This window comes from Balaenoptera ricei, chromosome 11 (genome assembly GCF_028023285.1).
Source record: "Balaenoptera ricei isolate mBalRic1 chromosome 11, mBalRic1.hap2, whole genome shotgun sequence".
Lineage (NCBI taxonomy): Eukaryota > Metazoa > Chordata > Mammalia > Artiodactyla > Balaenopteridae > Balaenoptera > Balaenoptera ricei.
In genome coordinates this window covers 79309156-79326371 of record NC_082649.1, presented here as the reverse complement: position 1 = coordinate 79326371, position 17216 = coordinate 79309156, and the positions used below count along the sequence as shown (strand labels likewise).

At 44.7% G+C, this 17216-nt stretch overlaps 1 protein-coding gene across 5 annotated transcripts in view; it reads right to left on the bottom strand.

The window, feature by feature from the left end:
- PTPRG (protein tyrosine phosphatase receptor type G) overlaps positions 1–17216 on the bottom strand; it is a 726426-nt gene that overhangs the window by 174635 nt on the left and 534575 nt on the right. For all 5 annotated transcript variants that reach the window (XM_059940105.1, XM_059940106.1, XM_059940107.1 and 2 more), the window contains one exon: positions 7178–7244. In XM_059940105.1, coding sequence (XP_059796088.1) covers positions 7178–7244 — 67 coding nt within the window. The remainder of the gene's footprint in view (positions 1–7177; positions 7245–17216) is intronic.

Genomic DNA, 17216 nt, shown 5'->3' with positions numbered 1-17216 from the left:
CACAGGGGAGGCAGGTTTGATCCCTGGTCAGGGAACTAAGATCCCACACGTCGCAGGGCAACTAAGTCCACATGCCGCAACTGTTGAGCACGTGAGCCACAACTAGAGAGCAGCCCGCGTGCCGCAACGAAGGGCCCACGTGACACAGCTAAGACCCGATGCAGCCAAAAAAAAAATATTAAAAAAAAAGAGGGGTGGATAGTCAAAGCTCAACAATCAAACAATCACTACTAGCAAGTTTCCTTCCAAAAACAAAAAAAATGGATCTTTCTTAGATGATTGACATGAGAGAGTAGTTAGTGTTCCAATGCCTTTCTGACAGCGTTCTAGACTAGGTATATGTACAGTCTGCTGGATTTTCTTTGGGTGGATATTATGAAAAAGAATAGAAAGTAGGTAATTGAAAAACTTGAAAGAAAAATAATACATCCTTTTTAATAGACAGAGGATATAATGTACATTATTTAGCATTGGTCAATTGGGTACAAACTACTTACAAGGGAACTGGTACATTTTTACACAAATTCACGTACAAGTTTATTGTTTTATTTTATTTTTTTAAATGGATTGCTTTTTAAAATTTTTTACTTTTTATTTATTTATCTTTGGCTGCACTGGGTCTTCATTGCTGCGTGCAGGCTTTCTCTAGTTGCAGCGAGTGGGGGCTACTCTTCATTGCAGTGCACAGGCTTCTCATTGCGGTGTCTTCCCTTGCTGCAGAGCACGGGCTCTAGGCGCACGGGCTTCAGTAGTTGTGGTGTGTGGGCTCAGTAGTTGCGGTGCGTGGGCTCAGTAGTTGTGGCACGCGGGCTTAGTTGCTCTGTGGCATGTGGGATCTTCCCAGACCAGGAATCCAACCCATGTCTCCTGCGTTGGCAGGTGGATTCTTAACCACTGTGCCACCAGGGAAGCCCCACAAGTTTATTTTTTTTAAATGGGTTTTGAAAAAATTAGAATTAGACTAAGCTCTTTGAAACCAATATTTCTATCAGGTGTGGCTACTTGCAAGTCCTGGTTCTTATATACAAAAAGCATTGTGAATGACTGGGTCAGAGCGGTGAATAAGAGTCACAATTTCTTTTCCTTTCCAGGGTATGCTGGCGGTAGTGTAAATAAAATCCCTGATTAGATACATTTTAATGCTTCCACCTATGGCTCAATGGATAGACAGGACCAGAATCAATGGCAAATCACCTCTCTTCATTCTATTTATATTTTTTCATGCTTCCGAGTTTGTAAAAATCACAATTTACATAGAAAAATGAACACCTAAGAAAGAGCACTTTCTGGGACTTCCTGGTGGCGCAGTGGTTAAGAATCTGCCTGCCAATGCAGGGGACACGGGTTCGAGCCCTGGTCTGGGAAGATCCCACATGCTGTGGAGCAACTAAGCCTGTGCACCACAACTACTGAGCCTGAGCTCTAGAGCCCATGAGCCACAACTACTGAGCTCACGTGCCACAACTACTGAAGCTTGTGCGCCTAGAGCCTGTGCTCCGTAACAAGAGAAGCCACCACAATGAGAAGCCTGCGCACCACAACGAAGAGTAGCCCTTGCTCGCCACAACTAGAGAAAGCCCGCGCACAGCAATGAAGACCCAACACAGCCAAAAATAAATAAATAAAATAAATAAATTTATAAAAAATAAACAAAACAAAAAGAAAGAGCACTTTCTGCTGCCAAGAGGTCTCTAGGTATCTCTCCCCAGCTCCCCTGCCCAAGAGTAGCAAGGTCCCAGAGCTCAGAGTCTCCAACATGCCACCTCTGTGCTGGTGCTGCTTGGGACCTTATACTCCCTTCTCTGCCTGGACAACCTCTATGCACTCTTTAGGTCTTCATGGTCACTTTGTCTGCAATGCCCGGTCTATAGCCCCAAGTCTAAGTTAAATCTTCTGCTGCCCCCCACTCTTTTTTTTATAAATAATTTTATTTATTTTTGGCTGTGTTGGGTCTCTGTTGCTGCGCGCGGGGTTTCTCTAGTTGCGGCGAGCAGGGGCTACTCTTCATTGCAGTGCGCGGGCTTCTCATTGTGGTGGCTTTTCTTGTTGCGGAGCACGGGCTCTAGGCACGTGGGCTTCAGTAGTTGCAGCATGCGGGCTCAGTTGTTGTGGCGCACAGGCTCTAGGATGCGCAGGCTTCAACAGCTGTGTCTCGTGGGCCCTAGAGCGAAGTCTCAGTAGTTGTGGCACACGGGCTCAGCTGCTCCGCGGGATGTGGGATCTTCCCGGACCAGGGATTGAACCTGTATCCCCTGCACTGGCAGGCGGATTCTTAACCACTGTGCCACCAGGGAAGTCCCTCCTCACTCTTTAATGTAATTACATGCTTAACCATATGTCTCTCCTGAGTGTCTACAAACTCAGGGAGGGCTGGTCCATGCGTGCTGTGCTTTCTTTCTGCCTAGCTTCATGGTGTACTTAGATGAGCCACTTAATAATTATGCACAAAAGGAACAAGCAGTGACTGTAAGAAGTCCTGAGCGTTTTAAAAGTGAGAGGACCAAGTCATCAACTTTTTGGCAAGGTGATGAGGAAAATGTCTTTGGAAGGAAGATGTGACCTCTGGACCAGCCACAGGAGACACCCCTAAGATCTTCCTTCTAGAGACAAGCTGCTGTGAGGAGGCTTGGGAGCTGCTGTGCCTTCGGGCACACCTCGGCGCTCGCAGGGAGGCCGCTCTCGCTGGGATGCTCTAGCCAATGACCACACCTGGTAGGGCTGGGCCACTGCTGCCCAACAGAGGACTCCTCTCACGGGCAGTCTTGGCTCTGGCGTTCTCCAAGGTCCCAGCCAAGACTTTCTTAGAGCTGCCTTCAGCCAGTCCTCCTAGGTTCCCTCTCTTTATAGGTATCAGACCTGCACTGGGGTCCCAGTGCTCTCCCCACCCACTCCTGCTCCCTCTCCTCTTTATTCTTCCTGGGCAGTCCCTCCCTGCCAAAAAACTCGCCTGCACTTAAAATTCCATCTTGGTGTCTGCTTCACAGAGGACCCTACTGACCAAATGCCAATGGTTGGCTGGTAGGACCAGATTCCTCATTGCCATTTCAGCTAAAGGAACATATAAGATTCTTCCTAGGGACTTCCCTGGTGGTGCAGTGGTTAAGAATCTGCCTGCCAACGGAGGGGACACAGGTTCAAGCTCTGCTCCAGGAAGATCCCACATGCCACAGAGCAACTAAGCCTGTGAGCCACAACTACTGAGCCCATGTGCCACAACTACTGAAGCCCACATGCCTAGAGCCCATGCTGTGCAACAAGAGAAGTCACTGCAATGAGAAGCCCACGCACCGCACAGAAGAGCAGCCCCCGCTCGCCACAACTAGAGAAAGTCCGTACGCAGCAACGAAGACCCAATGCAGTCCAAAATAAAATTAATTAATTAATTTAAAAAAAAAAGATGCTTCCTATAAAAAAAAACACATTCACTTAATGAGGAATGAATATGCTAAGATATGACTCCCAGAGCTGAAGAAATAAAAGCCAATTGTGAACTGCAACAGAAATCCATATTGATTTCTTCTTCGTATATGTCTCTGTCATTGTTCCCAAGCCAGAGGTTCTGTGAAGGGCACGATTATTTATGTCCATCACAGTAACAGATAATTCAAATCCTTCATAGGACCTTCAACTGAAAATGTTTCTAGTTCCAACAAAAGTTTGTTTGTTTGTTTGTTTTAACAACTTCAGATGTTCATTCTCTTTTGGAAGAACGACAGAAGTGATGACGGTTATCAAAACGAGAGTCAGCAATGGCTCCAGAAATTCGGGCAGAATCAAGTTTCCAAGCCCTTATCCTACTTCTTTCTCTTCCCAATCAAAGCAAAGCCTGTGAGGCCTTTAGTTCCTCCATCTCTTTTTCCAATTTTATATTTTGATATTTTTCACCTATTTGTATCTTTACTTGATTTGCTCATTTGGCTTATTTTACTGAGCATCTATTAGTTGTTAAACACACGTGGGTTCTGCCCTCATGAAGCTTACACTTTAGTAGGTAATACAGGAGTAAATAAACAAACAAGGTTATTTCAGATACTTTTAAGTGCTTCAAAGAAAGAAGCCTAAGATGATGTGACAAGGAGTGATGGGAATGGGGAGATGATGGGGAATTGGATAGGATAATTAAGAAAGAATTGTCTGGAGACTTCCCTGATGGCACAGTGGTTAAGAATCCACCTGCCAATGCAGGGGACATGGGTTTGATCCTTGGTCCCGGAAGATCCCACATGCCGCAGAGCAACTAAGCTTGTGCGCCACAACTACTGAGTCCGTGTGCCGCAACTACTGAGCCTGCACGCTGCAACTACTGAAGCCCGTGTGCTCTAGGGCCCGCGTGCTGCAACTACTGAGCCCGCGTACTGCAACTACTGGAGCCCGTGCTTCGCAACAAGAGAAGCCACCGCAATGAGAAGCCTGCACACTGCAATGAAGAGTAGCCCCCGCTCGCCACAACTAGAGAAAGCCCGTGCGCAGCAACGAAGACCCAACGCAGCCAAAAAAAAAAAAAAGAATTGTCTGAGGAGGTAAGATCCAAACTGAGACCTGAAATAATTAGAGGGAGACACACTTGCTCTGAGCTGAGGGAAGAACGTTTCTGACAGAGGAACCAGCAACAGCAGATGCAAAGGCTGGAAGGGGTAACGCTCCAGGCAGGCTGGAGGGAGCGGGGGTGTCATTCACCTCCTTTCCAGGTACCTGACGGCTGGCCTGTGTCTGTCTGTCTTCACCAGTACATCAGCCCAGAGCTCACACCCAGTGGGCGTGCAACACTTCTGCTGAATAAAGAAGTAAACTTTCTCAGAGAGGCTAGAGAGGCAGCCATAGTTCCAGCTAGTGAGTGGCAAAGCCGAGATCCCCGCCAAAGCCTGGCCGGCTCCAAAGCCCATGCTCTTTCCACCCTAAGACCCTGATAATGCCTGCGCTGGCGCATGGAAGGAATTCTCCCCCAGAATTGCTGGCACTCCCTCCCGGGCTAGGTTGCTGTGTTCACAGAGCGACTCTGCAGTTCCTCACCTCAGCTTGGCACATGTCTGGGCACCCTTTGTGGTGTAAGTTACTTAACATGATCAGGATAAAAGCCAGACGTTAGAAACCTTGATCTGAGCTCCAGAACTGGGCACGAGGAATAATTCTCGGGCTATGCCACCGCATGGGGGCAAACCAAGAGCAGACTTTTACCAGAAGACTAAAGTTCAACCAAACATGCCCACAAATAGGAATGCTCACGTCTTCCTGTCAAATATCAACGATTGACAAACACATTCACTAGTGTGTTAAAGAAGAAATATGCCCACCCCTCCCAGGGGATAATTATTTCTGTTACACTGAAAAAAAGAAGGGAACTTCCTTTGCAGGGAACTATTTTTTGCAGGTCTCCTCTGACTTTTCAATTAGGAGGTAGCGTTGAAACCTCATACTGGGCGTCTCTGCCATCCTCCCAGTAACAGGTATCATATTCCTGCATATAACTGCCTCTTAGAGGCTAATTGTGGATAATGAGGAAGGATTACACAATTATGCCGGCATGCAGCTCATGAACCAAATGATCACTATGCAGTGAGTTTACTGAGATTTGGGGATTTGGGGGCTAAAGGAAGCCTACTGCTTATCTTTAACATGTGGAATGTCCTGCAATGATCATCATGGAAATGAGATTACACAGACCCACTCAAATGCCATAACTGATGGAGTGCTTCCTCTCAGGCTGAAGAAGAGGTACCTGTTTTGAAGATTCCGGAATTCTTTGTGGGGTGATTGTATTAAAACAGGAAGGAGAGTCAGGGGGAAGGAAGATCTATCCATCACTTAGTATATTTCAAACCCCCAACCTCATGATCTATATTATAGACTGGAATTCCAAGAAAGCGTTTGATGAACTGAGAGTTCCCGGGCACCTTCTGGGAAGGAGCTCAGAGAACACAGCGTGTTGCCCATAACATCAACTTTCTGTGCATTTTTTGAGGCTGCCCAGTGCAAATTTCCCTACATCTCACACCCACCACTACTGCTATCAACATCAAATCACAAAGGGGCAGACGGCCTCAGTTTTGGCAAAAGTGTTTTATTCCCTTGGCAAACTTCCATACTACCTACTTCCCAGCTCTGCGTGAGGAGATTTCTTCAGAGATACAAACGAAAATCGGGAAGCAATGGACGTTTCCTAAAGTGAAAACCTCAATGAGGCGTTTTCAGTCACCCTATTTTTCTACTTTCACTAGGTTTATTATTGTTACCCGCTGTATGATTGAACACTTATAAGAGCAAAACGATCCAAAATCCTACCTGCTTCCACGGAACACTGATTACTGGTTTTGTTTCCCTGAGAGAAAGGGGGTAAGATGTCTGTTAAGCTCTGCAGAATTGGCTAATGTCAAAAGACATCCTCCCAGAAAGGTGTGAAGATGTCTTATCATAGCCGTGGAGATGAAGGGGAGATGTATTAAGGTTACTAATGCTATTTCTGTCAATGTCTTTGGAATTCTAATTAGATTATTAAAATCTTGCAAATCATTACAGTACCTCTCATCTCCACACCTCCCTGTGACAAGGGTACTTTTGAAATTAGAGGATCCTGATGTCATAGGTAATGATGCATCGCCGATAATAAAGTTGCAGGGAAATTCCTCCAATAAAAAACAGTTGGGTAAGACAGAACCCATCTATCTTACTTTCTCTCCCCGTTTTATGCTTGAGGATAAGACGTCTGCTGCACAGAACACGGCCTAGCATTTTCCATTCTAGTAGCTGATGGTACTTGCTCACGTGCGGCAAAATTTAATGACTTGTCATGGCTACTTAAGTTTTTTCCCCTACATCTGTGGGGCAAATCAAGAAATTCATAAATGAAAAGTTACTTGAAAAGGGAATAATTTTAGGATAGATATGAGGCACCTGGCAGGTTCAACGTGTATGAATTACATCTTAGGGTGTTCTGATTTATAACACATGCATTCCGAGTGGTACCTGAAGAGAAACAAATTGCTTACTGTTAACCCAGATCCATTTGCAGGTAATAAACGGATGTGCTCTCTACCCATCAAATAATGGGCCTCATGCCCTTCAACATCAGTGGATGAGGAATGGGTGTCATACTCCGTCCTCTGCAAGATAACCCATTCTTTTAGGTGGAGACCTTAGCCCTTCACATCCCAGCAAAAGGAAGTGTATGCAGCTTACTTACCATGATGTACGACGCCCTTCAACCCATGGATAATAGGATCCAGTGCAGAATTGTCCCTTGGACTGACCTATATGTAAAGGAAACATGGTTGGTTAAATCTATTCTGGCATCAGACACAACAGTCTCAGTTTAATCTTCTAAAGAGAAGGGGGGGAAATAGATGTTATCTAGCAAGCTGCTTGGGTCTCACATACACCATGGCTCTCACCAAACACAGGAGATTTATGACACAATAAAACCAAGTGAGGAAGTCTAAATCAAAAGAAAGAAACTTCTCAGAATACATTAGAACAGGAGAGAAATACCGTAGTCCTAGCAAAATCTTAAAAAGCAGACTTTCCCCTTGCTTTGTTTTATTAAAAGTAGATCCCAATTGGCTAAAAAGTCATTGAAAGTCATCAGAGAGCAATCCATCAGTGATTGAATATCACAATACCTTTTTGTGATTATGTTTTTTTCCTCTTCTTTTAAAAAAATGGATCTGTTCCCTGCTGGCTTACTCTCCTTTTTAAGGATCCCGATTCCCTGTGCCTTAAGTTATGCTCAAAGAGGCATTTCTAAGAGTCACTAAAGCAGGGAAAATGTAGAGCGGAAAGGAGCTCGAAGAGACAGTGTCTCCAACCTCCCTTCCCCGCTGGAGTATTTTTTTACTTTTTTATTTTTATTTTTTTTTAATTTTGGCGGTGCCACAGGGCTTGCGGGATCTCAGTTCCTCCACCAGGGACTGAACCTGAGCCCCAGAGCGAAAGCGCCAAGTCCTAACCACTAGACCACCAGGGGCCTCCCTTCCCCCACCCCCCAGAGTTTTTAATCTGCCAAAATGTCAAGCCTCTTTGATTTTGACCCTCACGCTTTCCCCTTATGTTCTGATACTACTCGGCATAAATTCTCATTCTTGTCCTTTCTAGAAGATTAAAATTCCACCAGCGTATTATAATTTTGGTTTTTAAGTTCTTTCTTTTAGACACATATTGAAATAGCTACAAATGAAATGATTTTGCTTTCAAATAACTCAGGAGTGTATAGCAGAGGAAGCGAGCGGGGTATAGATGCACCAGGACTGGCCATTAATCAATCATTTAGGATCTTAGGTGATGAGTATCAGAAGGGTCATGATACAATTTTCTCTACTTTTGTGTATGTTGAACTATTTCCAAATAAAGAGTTTCCCCAAATCCATTATCTATGGTCAGCATATCTCCTAAAATTTTTTTCCCAGGGGTGTTATTTACATTTAATCCACTTCTAACACAATAAAGTTGAGATACTGACGAAACTTTCAATGGGTAGCAAGACCCAACTTGATGTTTCCTGGTTAATCCAGAGGAATCCAGGGCCAACTTAGGTTAAATTTTAAGGTAGCTGAAAAATGGCCACACCCCTTCCTCCCCTATAGATTCTCCCTGTCTGGCTGCCAATCCTAGTTTGCTCTCTAATAATAAGTCATACTTCACAATTTCTTTCTCTCTTCTGCCTCAGCGTCTCCAAGTTAAAGCAGTGGTTCTCAACTGGAGGCATTTTTACCTATCTCTCACTCCCCATTCCCACCCAGGGGATATTTGACCATGTCTGCTGACACTGTTGGTTGTCACAAGTAAGGGTGGAAGGGCGAGGCTATTAGCGTCAAGTGGGTAGAGGCAGGGCTGCTGCTAAACATCCCAAAATATTCAGAAGAGCCCCCCAGAGCAATGAATTATCTGGCCCACAATGCCAACGATGCAGAAGTTGAGAATGAAAAACCCGGATTGGATGCTCTATGAGTTAACAGTGATTACATAGTAATGTCTGGAGCCCTGAGTTATGACTAAATTCAAACACAGGTGTCATTATGTATGGGGTTATGTTTATAGACTAATAAAATGAGGTGGAATTTGGTACTACGTTGTAAACACTACAAGTACTACAAAAAAAAAAAAAAAAAGGATCAGTGTATCAGATCACAATGATGGATTTCTGGAAGTTGCCATGAGTGTAGCTCCAAAATTGCCCAGAAGGAAGCTCAAGCCACTGGTTGAAGCACAAAACATTTCTGAAAGGCAAACATCCACAGAATACCACAAAATGAAAAAAAAAATCATATTTGCACCATGGCATAGACTAATCAAAAATTTTAAAACATGACCAAAAATGGAAACACAACTCAAGAATGCAAGATAAGAGAGTCTACCAGTAAATGGCCAAACTTCAAAAGTGACAGAACAAAGTAAGAGCCCAGAGAAGTATCTCATATCAAATTGAAGTTATAGGCAAAAACACGGTCTTCCTTCTCCCATGTCCAGATTCAGTCTGCAAGACATGTTAATGCCAGTTCAACTACCTGAAGTTACTCTAATGTATGTGGGAAATAGCAAAATGGCCACAAACTCCTGCCATCCCTGTCACGTGCATCTTGGCAACGTGACTGGCCACTCCTCCCATCAAGAGCTCACATCAACCTCTCCACTCTCTGAAAATGGGCTTGGGGACTTCCCTGGTGGCGCAGTGGTTGAGAATCCGCCTGCCAATGCAGGGGACACGGGTTTGAGCCCTGGTCCTGGAAGATCCCACATGCCGCGGATCAACTAAGCCCGTGTGCCACAACTACTGAGCCTGCGTTCTAGAGCCCGCGAGCCACAACTACTGAGCCCGCATGCTGCAACTACTGAAGCCCGCGCTCCTAGAGCCCATGCTCCGCAACAAGAGAAGCCACTATAATGATAAGCCCGCACACTACAACAAAGAGTAGCCCCTGCTTGCCGCAGCTAGAGAAAGCACGCGCACAGCAACGAAGACCCAATGCAGGCAATAAATAAATTATTTAATTAAAAACAAACAGACAAACAAACTGGGCTTGGCCACATACATGCTTTGGCCGAAGGGACAGCAAATATGAGGCAGGGAGAGGCTTATACAGGGAGGCGAATGCAAGGGTTTATCCTCTCTTATTAATCTTTGAAATCCTGAAACCACCAGGTGAGGAACTCCAGGCTAGCCTACTGGAGGATGAGAGACCACAAGGAGCAGACACGTGGAGTCCAGGCTGAATCCATTCTAGACCCACCAGCCTGCCAACTACCAGACAGGAGAGTGAGTCCATTTCAGACCATTCAGCCTCAGATGGACCACCTGCAGTCTGCAGAGACCAGCCAAGCTGGCCTTGACCAGAAGAACCGACCAGCCAACCTAAAGTAACAAAGTAATTGTTGTTTTAACTAATTGGGATCATCGATTACAGTGCAAAATTTAGCTGAGTTTCATGACTGTGTACAGAGGTGGAAGATGGGGACAGGCTATAATGTCAATAATTTTCTTAACCAATACACCTTGCTTATTTAAAGTTTGTTTTGAAAGTTTCTCAGTGAGATGCCACCATCACAAGGCACAACATTTACCATCAACCTGATCAACTCATGTGATATACAAAACTGTGTTAACCCCTCCTCTACCATGGCAATATTTCACGGATACTGATTTTTGATCCCAACTGTGGGGCAAAGTTTTGTAGTCAGGAGGGCACTTTAATGCATTTAGTCTCATCTGATGATGTGAAACTTCAAGGAAACTGTTCCTAATCCTCTGTGACTTACATCTACCAATGACATCTGTAGCCCAAGCAAAAGGAAAATAACCTGATAACCTAATCCACCTTCAATTTCTGGTTGCTTCTGACTACACTATCTCTGTGTCTGATTACTCAGTCTTGGTCTCATTTGAGCTCAAGAGCCTGACCCTAGATTCTAAGCAATCCGGAAAATGAAAAGCCTTCTCCAATGCCCATTTATCTCCACAGCCTCCATTGCTGGTTTATACGGTTGGGGTTGAGAAGATGGACAGAAAGAGAAAGAAAAATGGAGATCACTGGCTGGTCAAAGTAACTTACTCTCCAGTTCATGTCTTGGATCTAAAACTCAGGGTTAGAATCCAGAGCATGTTAATAAGCGGGTTTGTTCCAGAAAGGCATAACCCTAACTGAAATACTCCCACTCGCTGCTTCAACCAATTTGCCACGTAAAAAAATTCAGGGACATAACCTAAGCAATTTGGGCAGCTTTGAAATATACCTACGGAAAGGGTGTACCAGCAACCCTTGTTTATACTCCAGTCTCTGCCCCGGGTAGAGGAGGCCAAGGGGTGGGGGAAAAATGCAATTTTTAGAGCTTCTGGGTCCTCACCTGTGAAATGGGGATATGATCTCATAATGTTATGAGAATGAAATGCATGAAGCTTGGAGTATAATGCTGAGTACAAATGCAACATTCAATAAGGGCTGGATATGACATGGCAACAACCCGACCCAAACGTTCAAATGGAAATGAATGTCAAACAACAGCAGTTTTATCCCTGAGACTTCTCAATGCACTTGGCTCTAAAAGCAATACCTCCTTGAGTTCGAATTTCAAATGATCCAAATTTATGTTTTATTTGACATCCACTCCATTTTGTAATATGCTGTGCGTGCTAAAGCCACATGAGGAGCTTTCCTAGCTCTTGAAATTTGCTTCCTTCCACTTTAAGATCAAAGGAGTTATGCGGTAATACGGAAAAGGCAGCAATTGCAAAAATGAGCTTAAAATGGATGAGAAGAAATGGACACCCCTTTCCCTGCAGAGTTTGTGCTCTCATTGCAAGACACAGCTTAGGGCACTTCCAATACAGATGCAACAGAGGGCTCTGAAATTAAAGCTTTTAAGTTGTCTTTGGATATAACCAAAAGACGTAGAGACATTAGCAATACAGGAAACCATGTAGGTTTGGCCAAAAGGCCAAATTTATATACATGCTGATGAAATCTAAACTTCATAAAATTTTCTTTCCAAATAATAGACGTAAGGATTCAGCCAACTATCAATTTAGTAACCAATTTACTGATAATCTCTAGAGATGTGTCGATAATCCAGGCTCTACAGGCAGACATACATTTATTCCTGCTTGAAGCAAAACGACATGAGGCAGAGAAGCCCCACCAGGCTGTGTGTCTGCATTTGGATGTGCCGCTGTTTACTTTTCCCATCCACTGTGCCATGTGGCCCTTGACTTGGATCCTAATAACCTTCCATCTATCAAGTCCTGGCCATCTGCTAAATAGGATGTCCAAGACAACCTAGTTGCCTTGAAACTGACATCACCAGCTGCTCCTTTGGTCCTATAAATGTTGTATCCAGCCAGTACCCTCTTGTGGGAAAAAGGATTTATGCCTGCTGAGGGTGAATGGCTACACCATTAACCATAGCCGCGGGGGAAAGTGACAAACAGCAGGGCCAGAGATTCTGCACATCCTTCCTGAAGTGCAGAGATGATGATCCATCCAAGCTGATGGGTAGCAGGTAACTGTGTATTCAGAAGCTAAAGTGTTTATCAGGACAAGGGCAAGCACTTCTTAGGAGGTCGGATTTCAGATCTGATTCTTCTCTTCTTCCACAGCTCTTACCTAAAGAGCCATGTAGCAAGGATGCTGCAGCTTCTTTCATTCTGACTTCAACACCTTGGGTACCACTCAGCAGGTTTTAGTTCAAGTTGCTGTCAAGCAAAAACCATTCATAACTTGGCTGTTTTACAAAACCGCATTTCAGTTAAGGCTTCTCCAGAGACAGAGCACCAAACAGATTCCTTTATTAATTAATAAATGCTTGTCAATAATTTCAGAAATGTGTCTATGTTCCAGAAGATAAGAACAGGACTTCCCTGGTGGTCCAGGGGTAAATAATTCACCTTCCAGTGCAGGGGACGCACGTTCGATCCCTAGTCAGGGAACTAAGATCCCACATGCCGCAGGGCAACTAAGCCCACGCGCCACAACTGCTGAGCTTGCGCGCCTTCAATTAGAGAGCCTGTGCGGCACAAACTACAGAGCCCACGCGCCCTGGAGCCTGCGGGCCACAACTAGAGGAGAGGAAACCCGCACACCACAACTAAAGAGAAGCCCGAGCACCACAAGGAAGAGCCCGCATACCGCAAGGAAAGATCCTGCCTGCCTCAACAAAGACCCCGTGTGCCGCAACTAAGCCCCGGCGCAGCCAAAAATAAATTAAATAAGTAAATAAATATTAAATAAATCTTAAAAAAAAAAAAAGAAGAGCATCAAACTACTAACCACTGATCTATACTGAAAACATCATTCTTTGGTTGGCTCTTCTTTTTAATGCTCACAAATACGACTTTTCTTCTTGTACACCCTATCGTCTCAGTTTCTAACGCAGAAATTTCTTTTTTCCCTTTTGACATCCCAATAACATTTTCTATTCTCTCCGGACCGTCACTGCTGCAGTGGGACTGCAAACAGTGGAATCAGAGGCATCGGTGCATTTACCACCCCAAACTGCCATGGCATAAAGTCAAAGAGAAAACAGAGACACAATCCAGAAGGTGTAATGGCCAATGAAGAAGGCGCTCTGTAAGGCTGTAGGACTTTTTATGAAATGAAGGATTTTCACTTCCCAATCAAGTAACAGCAAGTAACCAAGTATGGATATCTGGCCAGGAGGTTTGGTTTAACTTCAGATAATGAATTTCCACAATCGTGGTTAAGCCTAATCTAATAGATATGCAAAATATCACAGACGCATCTAACCACATAAGGAAGAGCTCCTGTCAGAGGGGAAGGTCACAGTCTCATATCATCATCTATATTCCAGCACTTGACAGGACACACTCCTAGGACTGGTTTCCATCAGCATGTGAGAAAATTCCTAATTCCTCAGCCATGGGAAGGGATTAATATGAAAAAGCAACACAATTATAAATGCTAATAGGATTTGCCCTCCTCACTTCCAATGGAACTTGAGCATGGACATGGCTTACTTCCTGTTAATTCATAATATTCGTGGAAACCAGTCAATTCACAAGTTATACGTCTCCAGAGAACTGAAATGCACGGCCAGAGAAGGCCACAGAAGAAATGAATTGAATGCTGTTGGTCTTCTTAAACTGACCATTCTCTATCCCTCTGCCCAGACCTCTCCAGCTCACCGGAGGATTTACCACTCAATTGTCAGACTTGGCTTAGAAGAGTCTATTACTGGAAAAACCAACCCAGCAGGGTGACAGCAAGGCCCAGCAGCAAATCTGCACAAGGGCAGATCTTGCCAGCAGCAGGCATGCCTATTGTCAATACAGGTGATTTCTCATTTTCATGAGGATCAGACTGCCTTGGGCTGGGTATACAGTGCCATTTCCTCTGCCTCTGGACTCACTCAACACTCAATTTCAAAGCCAAAGCAGAAGAGAGGGAGGGAATGGGCAGACCGGGGCATCTGACAAATGGAACTTCCATAGGGGCCCAAATGGTGATTTTTGTCCTTCTTTGTCTTCTTCATGCATTGTGTTTCAGAGCCAAGAAGATAGTGGGGAAGCGTTTACAGCAGTTCAGGACAGGGTCCCAGAGCCTGCCTGCCCCACCCCTGCCAGTCTTCTCAATGTAAAGGTTGCTCTTGAACGGGGAAGAAGCAAAAAAAATTCCAACCTAGCAAAGTGTGACCCAGAGTCTTAAGCTACAGCACAAACCATTTCACACAGATATTGTCATGACCTTGGAATTAAACAAACAACAAAAAAGTTGGGAAGCCTGGGGCAAGAGAAGCTTATTTCAGGTTCAGTGACTCGCCTGCAAGTTTCTCTCCATTCAGTGTGGCAATGCTGGACAATGTTGACTTTCTCTTGTTAATAATCCTGCCACGCACTGAAAAGTCCCAACAATATCAAAGGCTTGGGGGAGAAAGCAGAGCTGACTGTTGCCACGTGTAGCCAGTGACTTCAACTAAAACACATTAGATGTGAACCCTCACCCTTGCTTTTTCATTCCCTCCAAGCAAAAAGCTGCCCGGGGCACTCCATTTACAAAAGACTCGGAATCCAGAAAGCACGATGTGGGGACTGTTTTAAATCCCCACCACGTATGCAGCAAGAGAAACATGAGAGACAAAGCGTATCAGATCAAAGGGGTCGCCAGATTGATCCTCCCCTTGAAAAAATTCCTCCTTAGGAGTAGGTAAGGGCAGCATTTTGGATAAACCTTAAGTCCAGTAACCAAGCATCCAGATGGCATTATGAAGGATGGGGGAAGACTATGTAAATATCATGTAGGTATAAAATATAAATATAATTTAATATATAAAATATTAAAGCAAACCTTGCTCATCTTATATAGAGAGTATGTGATAGGGGAAAAAAAAGATGATAGGATGTCTTTAGCCCAAATCATAAGAACCCAGCTCTTAGGCTCATTCACTCAACAAATATATGCTGAGTGCCTACTGCATGCTGTGGCGGGCTGACTCTAAGATATCCCCCAATGGTTCCCACTCCAGGTATTCAGGCCCTACAAATCTCCACTCTTTGAGGCTGGGATGATCTAGTGGCCTATTTTATTTATTTATTTATAAATTCATTTATTTATTTACTTCTGGCTGCACTGGGTCTTCGTTGTGGTGCGCGGGCTTCTCACTGCGGTGGCTTCTCTTGTTGTGGAGCACAGGTTCTAGGCGCACAGGCTTCAGTAGCTGTGGCACACGGGCTCAGTAGTTGTGGCTCGCGGGCTCTAGAACGCAGGCTCAGTAGTTGTGGCGCACGGGCTTAGTTGCTCCGCAGCATGTGGGATCTTCCCGGACCAGGACTCGAACCAGTGTCCCCTGTATTGGCAGGTGGATTCTCAACCACTGTGCCATCAGGGAAGTCCCAAGTGGCCTATTTTAAACCAGTAGAATGCGGCAAAGGCAAAGGGAAGTCCCTTCTATGATTAGGTAACAAGAGATTCTCATCTCCATCTTGCTAGCAGACTCTCCCTGGTGCCTACTTGGCTGTGAAGTAAATAGCCATGCTAGATGGGCAGGTATGGTGAGGAACTGAAGGGAAACCGAGATCCTCAGTAAAACAGCCCTGGAGGAACTGAATTCTGCCAACAACCTAACGTGGAAGTGGGGTAGATCCTTCCCCAGCTGAACTTTCAGATGAGACACCAGCCCGGCTGGCACCCTGATTGCAGCCTTCTGAGAAACCATGAAGCAGAGGGCCCACAGAAACTGTGAGATGGTAAATGTGTGTTTCAGCTTCTCAGCTTCTAGTAATTTGTTATACAGCAGTAGATATTCACATGTCAAGAACTGGGCACTGGGATATGATACTGGACAAGTCATAGTGCTTCTCCTTACAAAGCTGAGAGTCTAGTTCTAGCTCCCACAGAGGGGATGAGGGCCCTGGCTTCCGTAAAGAATCCACACTTCACCACTGTCCTCACTCTGCATCACTTATTAAAAGGTATTCCCCTTCCTTATGAATAAACCCTTACCACTCTTAGACCTGAGCTGCTATGTTACATCACAGCTTCTAGAGTTTGAGGGGAAGCAATATGTTTAGAATCCAAGTTCCAACCAGGGAAACGTGGCAAAAATAATCAGCAACCCCCAAGCGGAGCCAATAATCATTGATAATCAACTCTGGGGCAGAGAGTTTTCAGTAGCTTTTTTGTTTAAGCAAACATAGAAAACCAGCAAGTTGCAGCACCAAACCTAATGCCTTCTTAATGAAAGCTGTCCCTGGGCAAGGTGCACAGCAAAATGCACAGGCGTGAGCAGCTGTTATTTCTGAGTCATAGCAAGCAAGCCAAGTGCAAACTAATTACACACCCCAATGCTTTTTTTTTTTTTTTTTTCTTTTGGAGGGGGTATTTCTACTCTCTGCTTCGTTTGGAGCACTGAATGATTGCTCCTATAGTGTAGTCTCTGAAGACTGATTAAGTATCAATCCACTCTCCCGAGCAATACCTCACAGGGCATTTCCTATTCTAAATCACGCACCCATGGGAGGGCTTTGGTGCCTGATACTATAAGGGGGACTCATGCTCCCTTGTCACTGTCCTCTAAAATCAACGTGTGAACTCTTCCAAACATCCCACTTCATCCACCAAGAAACCAGTGAAAACTGTTTTCAGCAGACATTGTTAAAGCTGTCAGAGTGTCTGGTTAAAGAGCCTTCGGTAAACAATGTTTTCGGGGAATGCAAAAAGATGATTTAAGTGGACCAATGTCTTCAAATCCACAAATTAAAGAAATTCCCTTTAAGTAAGTGA